The 20,806-nt window shown below is 35.2% G+C and overlaps 1 protein-coding gene across 1 annotated transcript in view; it reads right to left on the bottom strand.

Annotated features, from left to right (window-relative positions):
• The window catches only part of RNGTT (RNA guanylyltransferase and 5'-phosphatase), a 220,623-nt gene that overhangs the window by 127,961 nt on the left and 71,856 nt on the right, over positions 1-20,806 (bottom strand). The window contains 2 exon segments of the mRNA XM_032651577.1: positions 7,603-7,767; positions 18,712-18,783. Of these exon segments, the coding sequence (XP_032507468.1) occupies positions 7,603-7,767; positions 18,712-18,783 (237 nt within the window).

Genomic DNA, 20,806 nt, shown 5'->3' with positions numbered 1-20,806 from the left:
AAACTAGCTTTACAACAAATGCTAAAGGAACTTCTCTAGGCAGGAAACATAAGATGAGGAAAAGACCTACAATAACAAACCAGCTAAGAAACTGGTAATAGGAACACACATATCAATAACTGCCTTAAATGTAAATGGATTAAATGCTCCAACCAAAAGACATAGACTGGCTGAATGGATACATAAACAAGACCCATATATATGCTGTCTACAAGACACCCACTTCAGACCTAGGGACACATACAGACTGAAAGTGAGGGAATGGAAAAAGATATTCCACGCAAATGGAAATCAAAAGAAAGCTGGAGTAGCAATTCTCATATCAGACATAATAGACTTTAAAATAAAGACGATTACAAGAGACAAAGAAGGACACTACAAAATGATCAAGGGATCAATCCAAGAAGAAGATATAACAACTGTAAATATTTATGCACCCAACATAGGAACACCTCAGTACTTAAGGCAAATGCTAACAGCCATAAGAGAAGAAATACACAGTAACACAATCATAGTAGGGGACTTTAACACCTCGCTTTCACCAATGGACAGATCAGCCAAAATGAAAATAAATAAGGAAAAACAAGCTTTAAATGATGCATTAAACAAGATGGACTTAATTGATATTATCAGGACATTCCATCCAAAAACAACAGAATACACTTTCTTCTCAAGTGCTCATGGAACATTCTCCAGGATAGATCATATCTTGGGTCACAAATCAAGCATTGGTAAATTTTTAAAAACTGAAATCATATCAAGTATCATTTCCAACCACAACGCTATGAAACTAGATATCAATTACAGGAAAAAATCTGTAAAAACTACAAACACATGGAGGCTAAACAATACACTACTAAATAACCAAGAGATCACTGAAGAAATCAAAGAAGAAATAAAAAAATACCTAGAAACAAATGACAATGAAAACACAATGACGCAAAACCTATGGGATACAGCAAAAGCAGTTCTAAGATGGAAGTTTATAGCAATACAATCCTACCTCAAAAAACAAGAAACATTTCAAATAAACAACCTAATCTTACACCTAAAGCAATTAAAGAAAGAAGAACAAAAGACCACAAAGTTAGCAGAAGAAATCATAAAGATCAGATCAGAAATAAATGAAAACGAAATGAATGAAACGATAGCAAAGATCAATAAAACTAAAAGCTGCTTCTTTGAGAAGATAAACAAAATTGATAAGCCATTAGTAAGACTCATCAAGAAAAAAAAGGTGAAGACTCAGATCAATAGAATTAGAAATGAAAAAGGAGAAGTAACAGCTGACACTGCAGAAATACAAAGGATCATGAGAGATTACTACAAGCAACTCTATGCCAATAAAATGCACAACCTGGAAGAAATGTACAAATTCTTAGAAAAGCACAACCTCCCAAGACTGAACCAGGAAGAAACAGAAAATATAAACAGACCAATCACAAGCACTGAAATTGAGACTGTGATTAAAAATCTTCCAACAAACAAAAGTCCAGGACCAGATGGCTTCACAGGTGAATTCTATCAAACATTTACAGAAGAGCTAACACCCATCCTTCTCAAACTCTTCCAAAACATTGTAGAGGAAGGAACACTCCCAAACTCATTCTACAAGGCCACCATCACCCTGACACCAAAGCCAGACAAAGATACTACAAAAAAAAGAAAATTACAGACTACTATCACTGATAAATATAGATGGACAACTCCTCAACAAAATACTACCAAAGAGAATCCAACAACACATTAAAAGGATCATATACCATGATCAAGTGGGGTTTATCCCAGGAATGCAAGGATTCTTCAACATACACAAATCAATCAATGTGATAAACCATATTAACAAATTGAAGGAGAAAAACCACATGAGCATCTCAATAGATGCAGCAAAAGCTTTTGACAAAATTCAACACCCACTTATGATAAAAACTCTCCAGAAAGCGGGCATAGAGGGCATCTACCTCAACATAATAAAGGCCACATATGACAAACCCACAGCAAACATCATTCCCAATGGTGAAAAACTGAAAGCATGTCCTGTAAGATCAGGAACAAGACAACGATGTCCACTCTCACCACTATCATTCAACATAGTTTTGCAAGTCCTAGCCACGGCAATCAGAGAAGAAAAAGAAACAAAAGGAATACAAATTGGAAAAGAAGAAGTAAAACTGTCACTATTTGCAGCTGACATGATATTATACATAGATAATCCTAAAGGTGCCACCAGAAAACTACTAGAGCTAATCGATGAATTTGGTAAAGTAACAGGATACAAAATGAATGCACAGAAATCTCTTGCATTCCTATACAATAATGATGAAAAATCTGAAAGAGAAGTTAAGGAAACACTCCCACTTACCACTGCAACAAAAAGTATAAAATACCTAGGAATAAACCTACCTAAGGAAATGAAAGACCTGTATGCAGAAAACTATAAGTCACTGATGAAAGAAATTAAAGAGGATACAAACAGATGGAGAGATATACCATGTTTTTGGATTGCAAGAATCAACATTGTGAAAATGACTATATGACCCAAAGCAATCTACAGATTCCATGCAATCCCTATCAAACTACCAATGGCATTTTTCACAGAACTAGAACAAAAAATTTCACAATTTGTATGGAAACACAAAAGACTCCAAACAGCCAAAGCAATCTTGAGAAAGAAAAACGGACCTGGAGGAATCAGGTTCCCTGACTTCAGACTATACTACAAATCTACAGTAATCAAGACAGTACGATACTGGCACAAAAACAGAAATATAGATCAATGGAACAGGATAGAAAGCCCAGAGATGAACCCACACACATATGGTCACCTTATCTTTGATAAAGGAGGAAGGAATATACAATGGAGAAAAGACAGCCTCTTCAATAAGTGGTGCTGGGAAAACTGGACAGCTACATGTAAAAGAATGAAATTAGAACATTCCATAACACCAAACACAAAAATAAACACAAAATGGATTAAAGGCCTAAATGTAAGGTCAGACACTATAAAACTCTTAAAGGACAACACAGGCAGAACACTCTATGACATACATCCCAGCAAGATCCTTTTTGACCCACCTCCTAGAGAAATGGAGATAAAAACAAAAGTAAACAAATGGGAACTAATGAAACTTAAAAGTTTTTGCACGGCAAAGGAAACCATAAACAAGACGGAAAGACAACCCTCAGAATGGGAGAAAATATTTGCAAATGAAGCAACTGACAAAGGATTAATCTCCAAAATATATAGGTAGCTCACGCAGCTCAATATCAAAAAAACAAACAACCCAATCCGAAAATGGGCAGAAGATCTAAACAGACATTTCTTCAAAGAAGATATACAGATTGCCAACAAACACATGAAACACATTAGCTCAACATCACTAATCATTAGAGAAATGCAAATCAAAACTACAATGAGGTATCACCTCACACCAGTCAGAATGGCCATCATTAAAAAATCTACAAGCAATAAATGCTGGAGAGGGTGTGGAGAAAAGGGAACCCCTTGCACTGTTAGTGGGAATGTAAATTGATACAGCCACTATGGAGAACAGTATGGAGGTTCCTTAAAAAACTAAAAATAGAACTACCATACGATCCAGCAAACCCACTACTGGGCATATACCCTGAGAAAACCATAATTCAAAAAGAGCCATGTTCCACAATGTTCATTGCAGCTCTATTTACAATAGCCAGGACATGGAAGCAACCTCAGTGTCCATCGACAGATGAATGGATAAAGAAGATGTGGCACATATAAACAATGGAATATTACTCAGCCATAAAAAGAAATGAAATTGAGTTATTTGTAGTGAGGTGGATGGACCTAGAGTTGTCATACAGAGTGAAGTAAGTCAGAAAGAGACAAACAAATACCACATGCTAACACATGTATATGGAATCTAAAAAAAAAAAAAAATGTCATGAAGAACCTAAGGGCAAGACAGGAATAAAGACGCAGACCTACTAGAGAATGGACTTGAGGATATGGGGAGGGGGAAGGGTAAGCTGGGACAAAGTAAGAGAGTGGCATGGATATATATACACCACCAAATGTAAAACAGATACCTAGTGGGAAGCAGCCACATAGCACAGGGAGATCAGCCCAGTGCCTTGTGTCCACCTAGAAGGGTGGGATAGGGAGGGTGGGAGGGAGACGCAAGAGGGAGGGGATATGGGGATATATGTGTATTTATAGCTGATTCACTTTGCTATATATAGCAGAAACTAACACACCAATGTAAAACAATTATACTCCAATAAAGATGTTGAAAGAAAAGGACGGAAGGGAGGGAGGGAGCGAGGGAGGGAGGGAGGGAGGGAAGGAGGGAGGGAGGGAGGGAGGGAGGGAGGAAGGAAGGAAGGAAGGAAGGAAGGAAGGAAGGAAGGAAGGAAGGAAGGAAGGAAGGAAGGAAAAAAGAGTAAAGCTGTGTCAATTTACACCTAATATGACTGGATACTCAGAAAATCCAAGAGAATCAACTGAAAAATAATTATAAACAAGCATCAGATGGAACAAGAGAATTCAATGAAAACACAAAGGCCTAGAATAAACAACTTCAAAAAAGAAGTACAACGTTGGAAGATCAAGTCTGTCTGATTTCAATCTTTACTATAAACAAAGGTAGTCAAGACAGTACTACCACAAAGACAGATAAAAAACATCAAGGGCATAGAACAGAGCATCTAGCAATAGTCCCACACATACATAACAACTTATTTTTTATAAAGATGCAAAAGAAATTCAATGAAAAAAGGACCATCTCTTCAATACTTGGTGCAGAAACAATTGGATATCCATATGCAAAACAAACAAACAAAAACCTATCAACAGGCTAAAAACAACCCAAATGACTATGGATTAATTAAGTAAATTATGGTACACTGATAAGATGGAAATCTGTGCATCTATTAAAAAAAAGACTGAAGGAGATCTCCATGTACCAAAACTGGGGCAAGGGGACACAAAATAAATTAAGTAAATAAAAGCAAGTACAGAAAAGGGCGTTAAGAATCACCTCTTGGGTAAGGGTGGTAAGAATATAAATAAATGTATTGCTTGCACATGGATAAAGAAATTCTGATGGATACAATAAATGCTAATAGCAGTGGTTACTCTTCTGAGATGATGATAAATATCTGCTGTCTGTCTGACTTTTAAAATTTTGTTAACCACATTTAATCTATTCAAATAATTCTTTTTTAATTGGCCTTCAAACTGGAAATGCAAATAAATTGTAATTTAAGAAACTGCTACTTCTTATTACTATTTAGGATGCTGTATTCTAACACCCATTTATGTATATTAAGTTAAAAGTTAAACAACTCATTATCCCTTCACTAGTTTGACGGATCAAATTCAACAAAATGGAGAGGTTGTTTATAGAGCTATGCTAATAAACTCCTAAAATCAAAGTTATCTTCAAGTTTTTATAGACAGAAATGAAATTCTACTGTTTTCTACCCAAAAGTATGCATTTTTAACACATTTTATGTGTTAAAAACCACATAAAAACTAGGCTTTCTCATAAAAATGATAGGTACTTCCCTGACAAATGCTGCATCATTCGTAACACCACTATTTTACAATTCCCAGTAGCAAACATAAAAATAATAAGCAACTCTAGAGCAATAACCTGTCAATCGTAGCTGCCATTCTATAACTTGGTGTTACTACAGTCTTACCCTTTAGACCAACTCTGCTGCAAAATGTGCTTTCCCTCTGTATTCTGCAACTCTACACTTTGGTAAGAGAAATTGAGGACAAAAAATTAACAGTAAAAACTGAAAAGGAGGGAAGAGGAGACTTATATGTAAAATTCCAAATAACAGAACTGCTTGAAAAAAAAGAATTTCCTGTGATGATTTCAAAGCGTTGTTATATAAGCTAAGTAGAAAGGAGAAAAATTAGAGCATCGTTTTTTCTAGTGAAAAACTACATGAAAAGTTGGTCAACGTAACTATATACTTCAGATCCCTAAAGAACTATTTTCTAAGCATTTCTAAGCAGCACTGATTCTGACTAATAAAACTACACTGAGACACATTTTCTGAAATGCTGAACTTTGAATTATGGCAGCACAAGCTGTCAAAATACATTTAAAAAAAAACGAATGCAAACTGAAACAATTTGGCTTCTGACCAACTTTTACAATGAATTAAAAATTTAGAAAGGTGTGGCCCATGTTAAGTGTTAACGTTATCCCTACCCTACTGACTGGGCAGGGCACAGAAGTGTATGGCTCTTTTAGGCAACCCTATAATATTCCTGCTGCCAAAACAGACACAAAAGCAGTGAACTGTGGGAAGGCCATGGCACCAGAAGTCAACCAACAGTCCCATGCCAAGCAGGCATTATGCACAATAAGTGAAAGTAGAATGATAACTTTGTATTTGTTGAGAAGAAAAGATAGGCATTCAACAGTGCTGAGATTATTGCTAATATTACATCCAAGGGCTAATACCAAATTGAGTGGACTTGAGTAGAAGCAGTTAAAATACAACAAAAACTTACATCTAACATGTGAGATTATGTTAGAAAAAAGTTTAAAACATTTAATTGCTTACATTGCCATTATTTCCTATATTATTCTATCATAACCACCCCTCCTCCAAAACATAATAACTCCATGGTACATCTTTACTGTCAAATACTATGCGGCAGTTATAAATCTCTTTGCATGTCATGGAAATACTTCCAAGTTGTATTGTTAAGTGAAATAAGTCTCGGGTTTTCAGTGTCAAAACAACAAAAATAAATAACAAAAGAAAACCTTCCACATGTATGTATATATATGTAATTAATTTTAAAATAAGACTACGTAGTAAACACTGTTGACCTTCAGAAGGCTTAACAGGTGATTTTCACTCTATATAATTCTATCCTGTTTACAGCTTTTTAAAAAACATAATATGAACCAATAGCCATGAATCACAAACTATTATAAGAAACAAGGGGGACTTGCCTGGTGGTCCAGGGGTTCAGACTCCGTGCTCCCAATACAGGGGGCCCGGGTTCAATCCCTGGTCAGGGAACTAGATTCCACATGCCCCAACTAAGAGCCCACATGCCACAAGTAAAGATCCCGAACACCACAACAAAGACCCTGCACGCGGCAACAAAGATCCCGCATTCCGCAACTAAGACCCGGCACAGTCAAATAAATAAATATTTTTTAAAAAAGAAAACAAGGAAGTAACCTAACTTTCTGTCACTGAGAATCTTACTAAAATAAAATAGGTAAACAACAAGGACCTACAGTATAGCACAGGGCACTATATTCAATACCATGTAATAAGCTATAATGGAAAAGAATCTGAAAAAGAAAAAAAATATATATATATATGTATATATATATGAACTACTTTGCTGTACACCAGAAACTAACACAACATTGTAAATCAACTATACTTCAATTTAAAAAAAAAAAAGGATCTTGCTAAAGAGCAGACTTGGGAATTATATATGTTTGTCAATATAGTGCTATATTCAATTCAAGTAATTTCTGGAAAAATCAAGACAAGTGGGTCTCAAAATGTCATTCATATTCCTTTTCCAAGATGAGTTTTGTTACACTACAAGTATTAATTAGAAAACTTTACCTTTCTTGAAGCATGGATGTCAAAAAATGGCTTATTTCTGACTCTAAATGGTTCCTGTGTTTTGTCAATGAGCCCCGTCTTCATTTTTTCATGTCGAGGATTTATTATTTCTCGTTCTATACACTGCAGACGAATATTAAAATCACAATCTCCAACCGGCTGTGCCTGAATTAAACAAGACAATTATTTAAATTTCAACACTAAAAACTATTTTATCAGCATAATTATCAGGCTGATACACTATACATAGCAGTCTATATAAACAGCATCCTTTGGAGTTGCCCAGTGTATAGCCTGAACAACCACAAGTGCCAGCCCTGATGATTAATTTGACTAATGACAGAAGCATACCTAAACATGCAAATGCACACACATACAGTTACTTATTTTAATTATAAATGTATAAAAGAGTATGGGAAAATGGTATAAATCTTCTCAAATATAAACTGATCCAAAGTTTTCACATCTGAATTAAAGTATTAATATACTCACTAATCATTTTTATTGTTTACATGAATTAGTAAAGCCTGTGTAAAAACTAAAATCCACAGTCAGGAAAGTACAAGCAAACAACACACCAAAATAGGCAAAAAAGTCACCTATAATGTTTTTTGTTGTTTAAAGTGCTAACACTTTACAGCCTTCAAGAAGTAGAAGATATTTATTAAACAAATACATTCTCAACTCTGAAAACTAATACAGAAAAGGTTTATATGATATATTCAAAAACAAAAGTTTTCTTCTTCCCCCCATGTATATATACAGTATATATATTATGATATATATATATATATATATATATATATATATATATATATGGTTTGAACCATGAAATAAAAAGCACATGTACACTTTTGTATGAGCTGAGGGTAGGGGCTTGTCCACTCCTAATGGTATATACAAATACAGCTATAACATATCACCTGGGTGACAGTAGTGGTCCGGATTAGCAGCATCACCTCAATGGTATATCAAGTACCCTTTTCTTTATTCTGCAATTGGACACACTTCCACACATTTTTCCCATCTTTTCTGCCTTCTTTCACTTCTCTAATCTCTATCACTCAACCTAACATTTTACCCAACCTACTGTTTACAAAGGAGTGGCAACACTTGCTTAATCTGTGAACATTAAATACACTTCAAGGATGACTTTTTCTCAACTTTAGAAGGATGACAATTTTGATACTCAGCAAAGAATATGGAGCAAGACAAGTGAGCAAGAGCTAGGTATAAGGTAGAATATATTCCCTTTACATAAAGGCATACGACTGTTTGTAAAGGGTATTTACTGAAGAAATGCTAGTTAGTAAATAACCACACAGTCCATGTGCAAACTTTTCCATGTCACCTATGTCATCAACAAGGTTGAAAAACCTAAAATGTCAGGCTTATTTATTAGATGAATTGAGACCCTGATAAAATTAAAATGAAACAAGCAAGCCCTCTTTTTAAGAAATAAAATTAAAAGCCTAAAAATTGTTTAAAAACTTGTAAGTAGTCTAAATTCCCTCCTAGATACTCTTCACTTTAAAATTCACCAAAACAACTAGAATAGATTGAAATCAAGTTCACCTTCAAATCTGTGTTGCCTATCATAAAGGAAGCTCCTGATAGATAGGTGTTGAATCGTTGAGAATAGACTACAGGAAGCGCTCAATAACTATTGACTAACTGGCCTCCCTGTTTTGAGTTCTTTCTCACTTCAAAACACTATCCACGATGCCAGTGGAGTTATCCTTCAAAGCAATAAAAATAAGATCATATCATTACCGTAACTAAAACCCTTCAGTAGTGTCCTATTATATACAGAACAAAGAACTAAGCTAAAATGTCTTATTCAGGTAATCTGGTCTCCTACCCACAAATCCATTCTCATTTCCTGCTATGTCTCACATCTCACTATACATCAAGTACACTAAAAACCATCTAATGCTCCTGACTTCTAAGGCTCACTCCTTCAAAATTAATCTGTATCACTTTCTCTGTCTACAACTCCACACTTCAAATAACTCAAGTATGCCCAGGGTAAGCTGGAATATTCTCACCTCTCTGGTACCTCTCATATATTTCTATATCTCCCATATATCTTTGACATTATACTTATGATACCATTATAATATTTCTTTATATTTATATCCCCATTCATAACACCACTGGTCTGCAAATTTCTTTTTCTTTTGTTTCTTTTGACCGTACAGCATGTGGGATCTCAGTTCGCCAACCAGGGATCAAACCCATGCCCCCTGAAGTGGAAGCGTGGAGTCCTAACCACTGGACTGCCAGGGAAGTCCCTGCAAGTTTCTTTTGATTTTGTATCCAATCTAAACACATATTCGAACAATTGTGTATAATATATACATATTAATTTTTAATAAATTGCATACATGCACAACTGTATGTTATAAAACAGACAAAAATTGAATAATAGATTAAGAATAAACAGGAGTTCTCCAATTTTCTTTCCAAATCCCAATGAACTGTTACAGAAGTAGCCTCCTTTGAAGGTCAGGGCACTAAATTATAAACTCCCTGGAAGGCAAGAAATTATGTCCTATTCTTCTGGGCATACTCAATACCTAGACTAATACTTGACATATAAAAAATTATCAATGAAATTCTTGCTGTACAAAATAATAAACTAAGGAACTGAAAAGTTTCAAACAATTATTTCAAAAAATTTTTTTCTAAGGGTGACCTTGATTTCATGATTCAAAATAAACAAAATGGTTAAACATCAATGAAAGCTCCACAGTATATTGAAGAATTAAATACATGACACTTTCAATTATAAATATATTCTATTATCAGAAATGTGAAAAACTGTGACTTAAAAAACCAATGAATTAGTCACTCCCTCTTGCGAGAGCACTGGAATCACAAGTAACTGCTGAACAATAATCAACAGGAAGACACTGGAACTCACCAAAGAGACACCCCACATCCAAAGGCAAAGGAGAAGCCACATGAGATGACAGGAGGGGCGCAATCACAATAAAATCAAATCCCATAACTGCTGGGTGGGTGACTCACAGACTGGAGAGCACTTATACTACAGAAGTCCACACACTGGAGTGAAGGTTCTGAGCCCCATGTCAGGCCTCCCAACCTGGGGGTCTGGCAACGGGAGGAGGAATTCCTAGAGAATCAGACTTTGAAGCCTACTGGGAATAGATTGCAGGACTTCGACAGGACTGGGAGAAACAGAGACTCCACTCTTGGAGGGCACATACAAAGTAGTGTGCACACTGGGACCTAGGGGAAGGAGCAGTGACCCCATGAGAGACTGGACCAGACCTACCTGCTAGTGTTGGAGGGTCTCCTGCAGAAGTGGGGGGTGGCTGTGGCTCACCGTGGGGACAAGGACACTGGCAGCAGAAGTTCTGGGAAGTACTCCTTGGCGTGAGCCCTCCCAGGGTCCGCCATTAGCCCCACCAAAGAGCTGGGTAGGCTCCAGTGTTGGGTAACCTCAGGCAAAACAAGCAACACGAGGGAACCCAGCCCCACCCATCAGCAGACAAGTGGATTAAAGTTTTGCTGAGCTCTGCCCACCAGAGCAACACCCAGCTCTACCCAGCACCAGTCCCTCCCAACAGGAAACGTGCTCAAGCCTCTTAGATACCCTCATCCACAAGAGGGCAGACTGCAGAAGCAAAAAGAACTACAATCCTGCAGCGTGGAACAAAAAGCACATTCATAGAAAGACAGACAATATGAAAAGGCAGAAATCTATGTACCAGAAAAAGGAACAAGATAAAACCCCAGAAAAACAACCAAACGAAGTGGAGATAGGCAACCTTCCAGAAAAAGAACTCAGAATAATTATAAGGAAGATGATCCAGGGCTTCGGAAAAAGCATGGAGGCAAAGATCAAGAAGATGCAAGAAATGTTTAACAAAGACCTAGAAGAATTAGAGAACAAACACCTAGAAGAATTAAAGAACAAACAAACAGAGATGAACAAAACAATAACTGAAATGAAAAATATACTAGAAGGAATCAATAGCAGAATAACTGAGGCAGAAGAACGGATAAGTGACCTGGAAGACAGAATGGTGGAATTCACTGCCACAAAAGAGAATAAAGAAAAAAGAATGAAAAGAAATGATGACAGCCTAAGAGACCTCTGGGACAACATTAAACACAACAACATTCGCATTACAGGGGTCCCAGAAGGAGAAGAGAGAGAGAAAGGACCTGAGAAAATATATGAAGACATTATAGTCGAAAACTTAAATAACATGGGAAAGGAAATAGCCACCGAAGTCCAGGAAGCTCAGAGAGTCCCAGGCAGGAGAAATCCAAGGAGAAACACACTGAGGCACATAGTAGTCAAATTGGCAAAAAATAAAGACAAAGAAAAATTACTGAAAGCAGCAGGGGAAAAACAACAAATAACATACAAGGGAACTCCCACAGCTGATTTCTCAGCAGAAACTCTACAAGCAAGAAGGGAGTGGCATGATATATTTAAAGTGATGAAAGGGAAGAACCTACAACCAAGATTACTCTACCCAGCAAGGATCTCATTCAGATTCACTGGAGAAATCAAAAGCTTTACAGACAAGCAAAAGCTAAGAGAATTCAGCACCACCAAACCAGCTCTACAACAAATGCTAAAGGAACTTCTCCAACTGGAAAACACAAGAGAAGAAAAGGACCTACAAAAACAAACCCAAAACAATTAAGAAAATGGTCAAAGGAACATACGTATCAATAATTACCTTAAACGTGAATGGATTAAATGCTCCAACCAAAAGACACAAGCTCGCTGAATGGAAACAAAAACAAGACCATATATATATGCTGTCTACAAGAGACCCACTTCAGACCTAGGGACACATACAGACTGAAAGTGAGGGGATGGAAAATGACATTTCATGCAAATGGAAATCAAAAGAGAGCTGGAGTAGCAATACTCATATCAGATAAAATAGACTTTAAAATAAAGAATGTTACAAGAGACAAGGAAGGACACTACATAATGATCAAGGGACCAAACCAAGAAGAAGATATAACAATTGTAAATATATATGCCCCAACACAGGAGCACCTCAATACATAAAGCAACTGCTAACAGCTATAAAAGAGGAAATTGACAGTAACACAATAATAGTGGAGGACTTTAACACCTCACTTACACCAATGGACAGATCATCCAAACAGAAAATTAATAAGTAAACACAAGCTTTAAATGACACAAAAGACCAGATACATTTAACTGATATTTATAGGACCTTCCATCCCGAAACAGCAGATTACACTTTCTTCTCAAGTGCACATGGAATATTCTCCAGGATAGATCACATCTTGGGTCACAAATCAAGCCTCAGTAAATTTAAGAAAACTGAAATCATATCAAGCATCTCTTCTGACCACAACGCAATAAGATTAGAAATGAATTACAGGGAAAAAACATTAAAAAACACAAACACATGGAGGCTAAAGAATACATTACTAAATAACCAAGAGATGACTGAAGAAATTAAAGGGGAAACCAAAAAACACCTAGAGACAAATGACAACGAAAACATGACAATCCAAAACCTATAGGATGCAGCAAAAGCAGTTCTAAGAGGGAAGTTTATAGCTATACAAGCCAACCTCAAGAAACAAGAAAAATCTCAAATGAACAATCTAACCTTACACCTAAAGGAACTAGAGAAAGAAGAACATACAAAACCCAAAGTTAGTAGAAGGAAAGAAATCATAAAGATCAGAGCAGAAATAAATGAAATAGATACAAAGAAAAAAACAGCAAAGATCAATAAAACTAAAAGCTGCTTCTTTGAGAAGATAAACAAAACTGATAAACCATTCCCCAGACTCATCAAGAAAAAGAGGGAGAGACTCAAATCAATAAAATTAGAAATGAAAAAGGAGAAGTTGCTACAGACACCACAGAAATACAAAGCATCCTTAGAGACTATTATAAGCAACTCTATGCCAATAAAATGCACAACCTGGAAGAAATGTACAAATTCTTAGACAGCTATAACCTTCCAAGACTGAACCAGGAAGAAACAGAAAATATGAACAGACCAATCACAATTAATGAAATTGAACCTGTGATTAAAAACCTTCCAAGAAACAAAAGCCCAGGACCAGATGGCTTCACAGGTGAATTCTATCAAACGTTTAGAGAAGAGCTAACACCTATCTTTCTCAAACTCTACCAAAATATATCAGAGGGAGGAACACTCCCAAACTCATTCTATGAGGCCACCATCACCCTGATACCAAAACCAGACAAAGATACTACAAAAAAAGAAAATTACAGACCAGTATCACTGATGAATATAGATGCAAAATCCTCAACAAAATACTAGCAAACAGAATCCAACAGCACATTAAAAGGATCATACACCATGATCAAGTGGGGTTTATACCAGGAATGCAAGGATTCATCAACATACACAAATCAATCAATGTGATAAACCATATTAACAAATTGAAGGAGAAAAACCATATGATCATCTCAATAGATACAGAAAAAGCTTTTGACAAAATTCAACACCCACTTATGATAAAAACTCTCCAGAAAGCGGGCATAGAGGGCACCTACCTCAACATAATAAAGGCCATATACGACAAACCCACAGCAAACATCATTCTCAATGGTGAAAAACTGAAAGCATTTCCTCTAAGATCAGGAACAAGACAACGATGTCCACTCTTGCCACTATCATTCAACATAGTTTTGAAAGTCTTAGGCACGGCAATCAGAGAAGAAAAAGAAATAAAAGGAATCCAAATTGGAAAAGAAGAAGTAAAACTGTCACTATTTGCAGATGACATGATACTATACATAGATAATCCTAAAGGTGCCACCAGAAAACTACTAGAGCTAATCAATGAATTTGGTAAAAAAGTAGCAGGATACAAAATGAATGCACAGAAATCTCTTGCATTCCTATATACTAATAATGAAAAATTTGAAAGAGACATTAAGGAAACACTCTCATTTACCATTGTAACAAAAAGAATAAAATACCTAGGAATAAACCTACCTAGGGAGACAAAAGACCTGTATGCAGAAAACTATAAGACACTGATGAAAGAAATTAAAGATGATACAAACAGATGGAGAGATGTACCATGTTCTTGGATTGGAAGAATCAATATTGTGAAAATGACTATACTACCCAAAGCAATCTACAGATTCAATGCAATCCCTATCAAATTACCAATGGCATTTTCTACAGAACTAGAACAAACAATTTCACACTTTGTATGAAGACACAAAGACCCCAAATAGTCAAAGCAGTCTTGAGGGTAAAAAACGGAGCTGGAGGAATCAGACTTCCTGAATTCAGACTATACTACAAAGCTACACTAATCAAGACAGTATGGTACTGGCACAAAAACAGAAATATAGATCAGTGGAACAGGATAGAAAGCTCAGAGGTAAACCCACACACCTATGGTCAACTAATCTATGACAAAGGAGGCAAGGATATACAATGGAGAAAAGACAGTCTCTTCAATTAATGGTACTGGGAAAACTGGACAGCTACAGGTAAAAGAATGAAATAAGGACACTCCCTAACACCATACACAAAAATAAACTCAAAATGGATTAGAGAGACCTAAATGTAAGACTGGACACTATAAAACTCTTAGAGGAAAACACAGGAAGAACACTCTTTGACATAAATCACAGCAAGATCTTTTTTGATCCTCCTTCTAGAGTAATGGTAATAAAAACAAAAATAAACAAATGAGACCTAATGAAACCTAAAAGCTTTTGCAAAGCAAAGGAAACTACAAACAAGATGAGAAGACAACCCTCAGAATGGGAGACAATATTTGCAAATGAATCAATGGACAAAGAATTAATCTCTAAAATATATAAACAACTTATGAAGCTCAATATCAAAAAAACAAACAACCCAATCCAAAATTGGGCAGAAGACCTAAACAGACATTTCTCCAAAGAAGACATACAGATGGCCAAGAAGCACATGAAAAGCTGCTCAACATCACTAATTATTAGAGAAATGCAAATCAAAACTCCAGTGAGGTATCACCTCACACCAGTTAGAATGGGCATCATCAGAAAAATCTACAAACAACAAATGCTGGAGAGGGTGTAGAGAAAAGGGAACCCTCTTGCACTGTTGGTGGGTATGTAAATTGATACAGCCACTATGGAGAACAGTATGGAGGTTCCTTAAAAAATTAAAAATAGAATTGCCATATGACCCAGCAATCCCACTACTGGGCATATATCCAGAGAAAAACATAATTGAAAAAGATACATGCACCCCAATGTTCATTGCAGCACTATTTATAATAGGTCATGGAAGCAACCTAAATGCCCATCAACAGACAAATAGATAAAGATGATGTGGTACATATATACAATGGAATATTACTCAGCCATAAAAAGGAACGAAACTGGGTCATTTGTAGAGACGTGGATGGATCTAGAGATTGTCATACAGAGTGTAGCAAGTCAGGAAGAGAAAAACAAATATCGTATATTAACGCATATATGTGGAACCTAGAAAAATGGTACAGAGGAACTGGTGTGCAGGGTAGAAATGGAGACACAGATGTAGAGAACAAACATATGGACACCAACGGGGGAAAGTGGTGGTGGTGGGGTGTGTGTGTGATGAATTGGGAGATTGGGATTGACATGTATCCACTAATATGTATAAAATGGATGACTAATAAGAACCTGCTGTATAAAAAAATAAAGTAAAATTCAAAAATGCAAAAAAAATTAAAATTTTAAAAATCAATGAAATAAAGCAAAAGGTACTCAATAAATCCTTACTGAATGAATGATTACAGACCAAGAGATGAAAAGCATGAATTAATCATTTTTACAGGAAAATATGGTTGAATCTCCTAAACAAGACACAAAAGCACAAACTTTGAGATATAGTGAGCTGGATTTCATTAAAATAAAAATCTTCTGTGAATCAATAGATATTAATATGGAAAACATATTGTTTGCCACATATATAACTAAGAAAGAATTAGAATCCAGAAAAGATAGCTATTAGAAGATTATTCAAACTTGCAGTTAAATCACAGAAGAAAAATTCAAACAAGTAAAAATAAACATGAAATATGCTTAACTTTATTAGTAACCAGGAAAGCAAATTAAAACAATCCAATTGACAAAGATCTTAAAATCTGATAATACCAACTGTGGTAAAGTGGTACAACTACTTCTGAGGGGAATTTAGCAACACAACAAAAAAGCTGAAGTCGCCAGTTTAATCAGAATCTCCGTGATGTAGGGATGAGGGACTGGCTTTTTAAAACGGTTCCTAGATGATTGTATCCCAAGAATGAGAACTATCCTAGAGAAACCCGGACATACACACACAACAAAAAGTATATAAAACTGTTCCATGCAATAGTAGTATAACAGCAAAATATGGAAACCCAAATGTCCATCAAATGGAAAAAAGATAAATTCTGTATATTTATACAGTGTAATAAAATACTAATTAAAGTGAGTGAACTAAACCTGTATGTATTAACACAAATATCAACAAAATAAGGTGGACCAAATGTTGGGTACCACAGTACAGTAGTACAATGACATTTATATAACAGTAGAAACACTGCAAAAGAATACACCACATATATCTTATAGATCTACACATAGGTAGTAAAGGTATTAAAAACATTCATGGGAATAATAAACATCAAATTCAGGGTAGAATCTGCTTCTGGATAAGATGGTCAAGAATGGAATGAGAGAGGTGTGCACAAGAAACTCCTACTGAATCTGTAATGATTTATTCCTTACTGAAAAGAAAGTGGAGTAAAAATGACAATGTTAAACTTCAACAAATCTGGAGGTCAGTACATAAGTATGCCTTACATTATTCTCTATATATTTGTGCATGCTGAAATTTTTCGTATTTTTTTAAAGAATTAGAAGGCTGTTGTCTCAGGCAAAGCTCCCAGACTAAGAAGTGAACCTGCACTGAACAATATTAAAGTGGAGTTCATTATCAAGAGGCAAAGGAGACAGTGCACCCCCATTCAAAAAGAACAAGGCCAAACCCATCCTTTACATCTCGTTATGGCCCAATGAACATTATTCCAATATCTGTAATGAGAATGGATCAATTCTGGAACACCTTACTTTTGAGGAATATAGTGGTCACAGACAGAACAAAAATAAAACTTGATTTCTGAGTTTCTTAAATTTGAAACTCTGAAATATAGAAATTCAACAAAAAAGTGAGATACATACATTGAACATTTCCAGGAAAAAATAATCTGGATAAATGCAATCCTGAATCTTACTACTACAATTTAAAATGTATACCCCTAAAAAAGAACTTTTTAAAAGCCTTGTTATAAATCTTCAAAACCTTATAACTTAACACTTTTAATTCCAGAAGTCTTAATTGCTTTCAGTCTGGTTTGAATACTAAGTGATTATGCAATTTGAATAACACGTCTAGAGGAATGATTACACCTTTTCATGGATATACACTACTGAAAGAACTTCTTGCATTTACAGAAGTCATCTTGTACCGCCTAAATAATTCAGTCATTCATACTATAATTAAACATTAACAGGAAAACAGATTCTTGATGAGTCTAACATTGCAGGAAATGGGTAGAGAATATAATTCCTATTTTTTTAATCTATTTACAACAGGCAATTTTATATTTTGTTTTCAAGTTTCCTGCATGTACTCATGAATAACATATTTGTGCCTCCATGTTACACAGTGAACACTCATAGTCAGTTTCTCTGGTTTTTTTGTTTTTTTTTTTAAGTGACAGACTAATAAAATTTGGAGACTTTTTAATCGAGTACAGGATAACTAAAATTGAGAATTTTCCATTTTACAAAATGCTGTCTTATTTTATCACAATTAAACTTTTTTCCTTACTCACTTGAAGTTCCTAAAGAATCCAAAGACAAAGAAATGTGCTAAATATTAGGCAATTAAGAGAAAGAAAAGGAGACGTAAAAGTATTAATAAGGTATCAAATAGGTAATTTGAATGAGTCATCATTCTGCTTTCCTACTATCTCTAAGGCAGTAGAACTTTTTATTTGTTAAAAACTAATTATTATCTCAGTGACATTTTTATTTTATAAATTATAAAAGGTACTTACATTGAATTTAATTATGTCGTATATCAAGTATCTAGGAACAGCCTGTCCATTTACTCTGTCAATAATCATTTCCTTTAAAGAGAAAAGAAGGTAAGTTTATTCATACTTTAAGAGCAATTTCTTTAATTTGATTAAAATATAACGTTCACACAGAAAGTACATAAATCATAAATATACAACTTGATGAAATTTCAAAGTGAACACACTTCTACACAGATCAAATCAATAGACTGTCAGCACCACAAAAAACCCCACCATGAATTTATTCTGTATTGCAATAAAATCATATGACAATATTGCCTCATTTTTTATATTTGAATTTCTATTCTACATCTTATGTTTGAATTACTAAGCAACTATTAGGATAAAGAAACTACAAATTTTAAATTCTAAATATCAGCAACATTTAAAAAATGGATTTTGCTAAATCATTATTGCTTTAAATTCTGTTGTATGCCAATTGCTTTAATCATAAAATCTATAGGTATAAATGGTGCCCTTATTATAGATAAAATCTCCATGTGACCCACACAGTCTTTCTTGGTTCCGTATCCCTCTACTATGATCAAAGGGAACAGGGCAAGAGAATATGATATCACATATCACAGCCATTAAGTGAAACGAACTTAAAATCTGCACTCTGACAGAAAAAAGATAAAGGACACTAAAGGGTGATTACAGACATATAATGTAGGATTTTTAAAATTTTTTTTCTGCCATGTCATGCAGCTTGCAGGATCTTAATAATTACCTAAAATATTAATTCTTAATAATAGGTTTTAACCTAAAATTATTATTCGTTCCTCATATTTTTCCTTGGAAACTAAACAGTCTTTTTATTATCTAATTTCATGACAATATCCACATACAACCATCTAAAATTACAAAGAACACACTGATGGAAGACAAATATATTTTCTAGTTTTAAGCAACTATTACCAATTGATTTCTTTCTCAAATATGTATTAGTTAAGCTACAGACATTTATTTATGGTTATCATCTTGAACCCAACAATTGACATAAATCATTTTCATTACTTTAAATTTGTTTACTGAAATATTTTTAAGTACTTGTATCTGAGAATTTTCTAAGCCAACAAGGTAGCACCAATAACAGGTTTCAATTAATCTTTTCAAAAATATGTGGATGGAAATTAAGTGGACTTCCAGGTTCAGAGAGCAGACATCACAGAATTTCCCTCCCAAATTACCTGATGAAATGAGTAAATACATATCTTCTTCAAACAGTAAAAATAACAAAAAAGAAAGTTTATTATCAGCAAACTAAACAAGTAAAAAGGAATAAACAAACCAGTAAGTTTAAAAACTGATAGCCATGGAAACTACCAAAATTCTGGTAAAACAAAAAGGGTTCACCTCCAAGCCCACTAAACCCCCAAAAGCCCTACTTGTAAAATGACAAATCATTGATAACTGTCACTATTACATTAAAATATAGAGAAGAAAACTCAGTGGTTATTCTTGTCTTCTTTTTTCCCTCTTCCGATTAAAAAGTAATTAAAATAGCAGAACACTCCTCCTGTCTGAAATAAAGGCTACGGGACTGCGTGTTGAATTGGAGAAACAATCTGAGCATTACTGGAATAAAATATGGCTCCCAACTAGCTGAAGAAAACATTTACCCACAGTTTTTAAAAGAGAAGAGAACCCAGGGATTCTAACAAAGACCTAGGCTGTGTGGTGGACAAAATATATGAAGAAATGATCTTCAAGGCACTAGACATCCAGCAACAAAGTATAGTAACTCCTAGGAAACAGTAAATAACTATATGAGCCCTACAACTGTCCCAGCTTATTGGTCGAGGAGAGTTTCCAGGCTTCAATGCAGGCAGGGGGAGCCCAGGTGAGCCCAGCAGTCTCCCTGAATTGAGAAAATAGACCAGGTTGTCTAGGGAGACCAATGAGGCTAGAGTTTTCACAGCAGAGGATAGGGTGGGAGAGGGATGTCTTCAGATAGACCCCCATGAATATTCAGCAAAGCAAGCATGTGAGGAAACTACTCAAGGTCAGGCAAAGAAGTACCCAAAAATCTTAAAGAGAACCATACATGTCACTCAACAAGGTTGGGAATAAC

Source organism: Phocoena sinus, chromosome 12 (genome assembly GCF_008692025.1).
Source record: "Phocoena sinus isolate mPhoSin1 chromosome 12, mPhoSin1.pri, whole genome shotgun sequence".
In the NCBI taxonomy this organism is placed as follows: Eukaryota; Metazoa; Chordata; class Mammalia; order Artiodactyla; family Phocoenidae; genus Phocoena; species Phocoena sinus.
The sequence above is the reverse complement of the archived record's forward strand: the minus strand, read 5'-3'. Positions and strand labels throughout refer to the sequence as shown.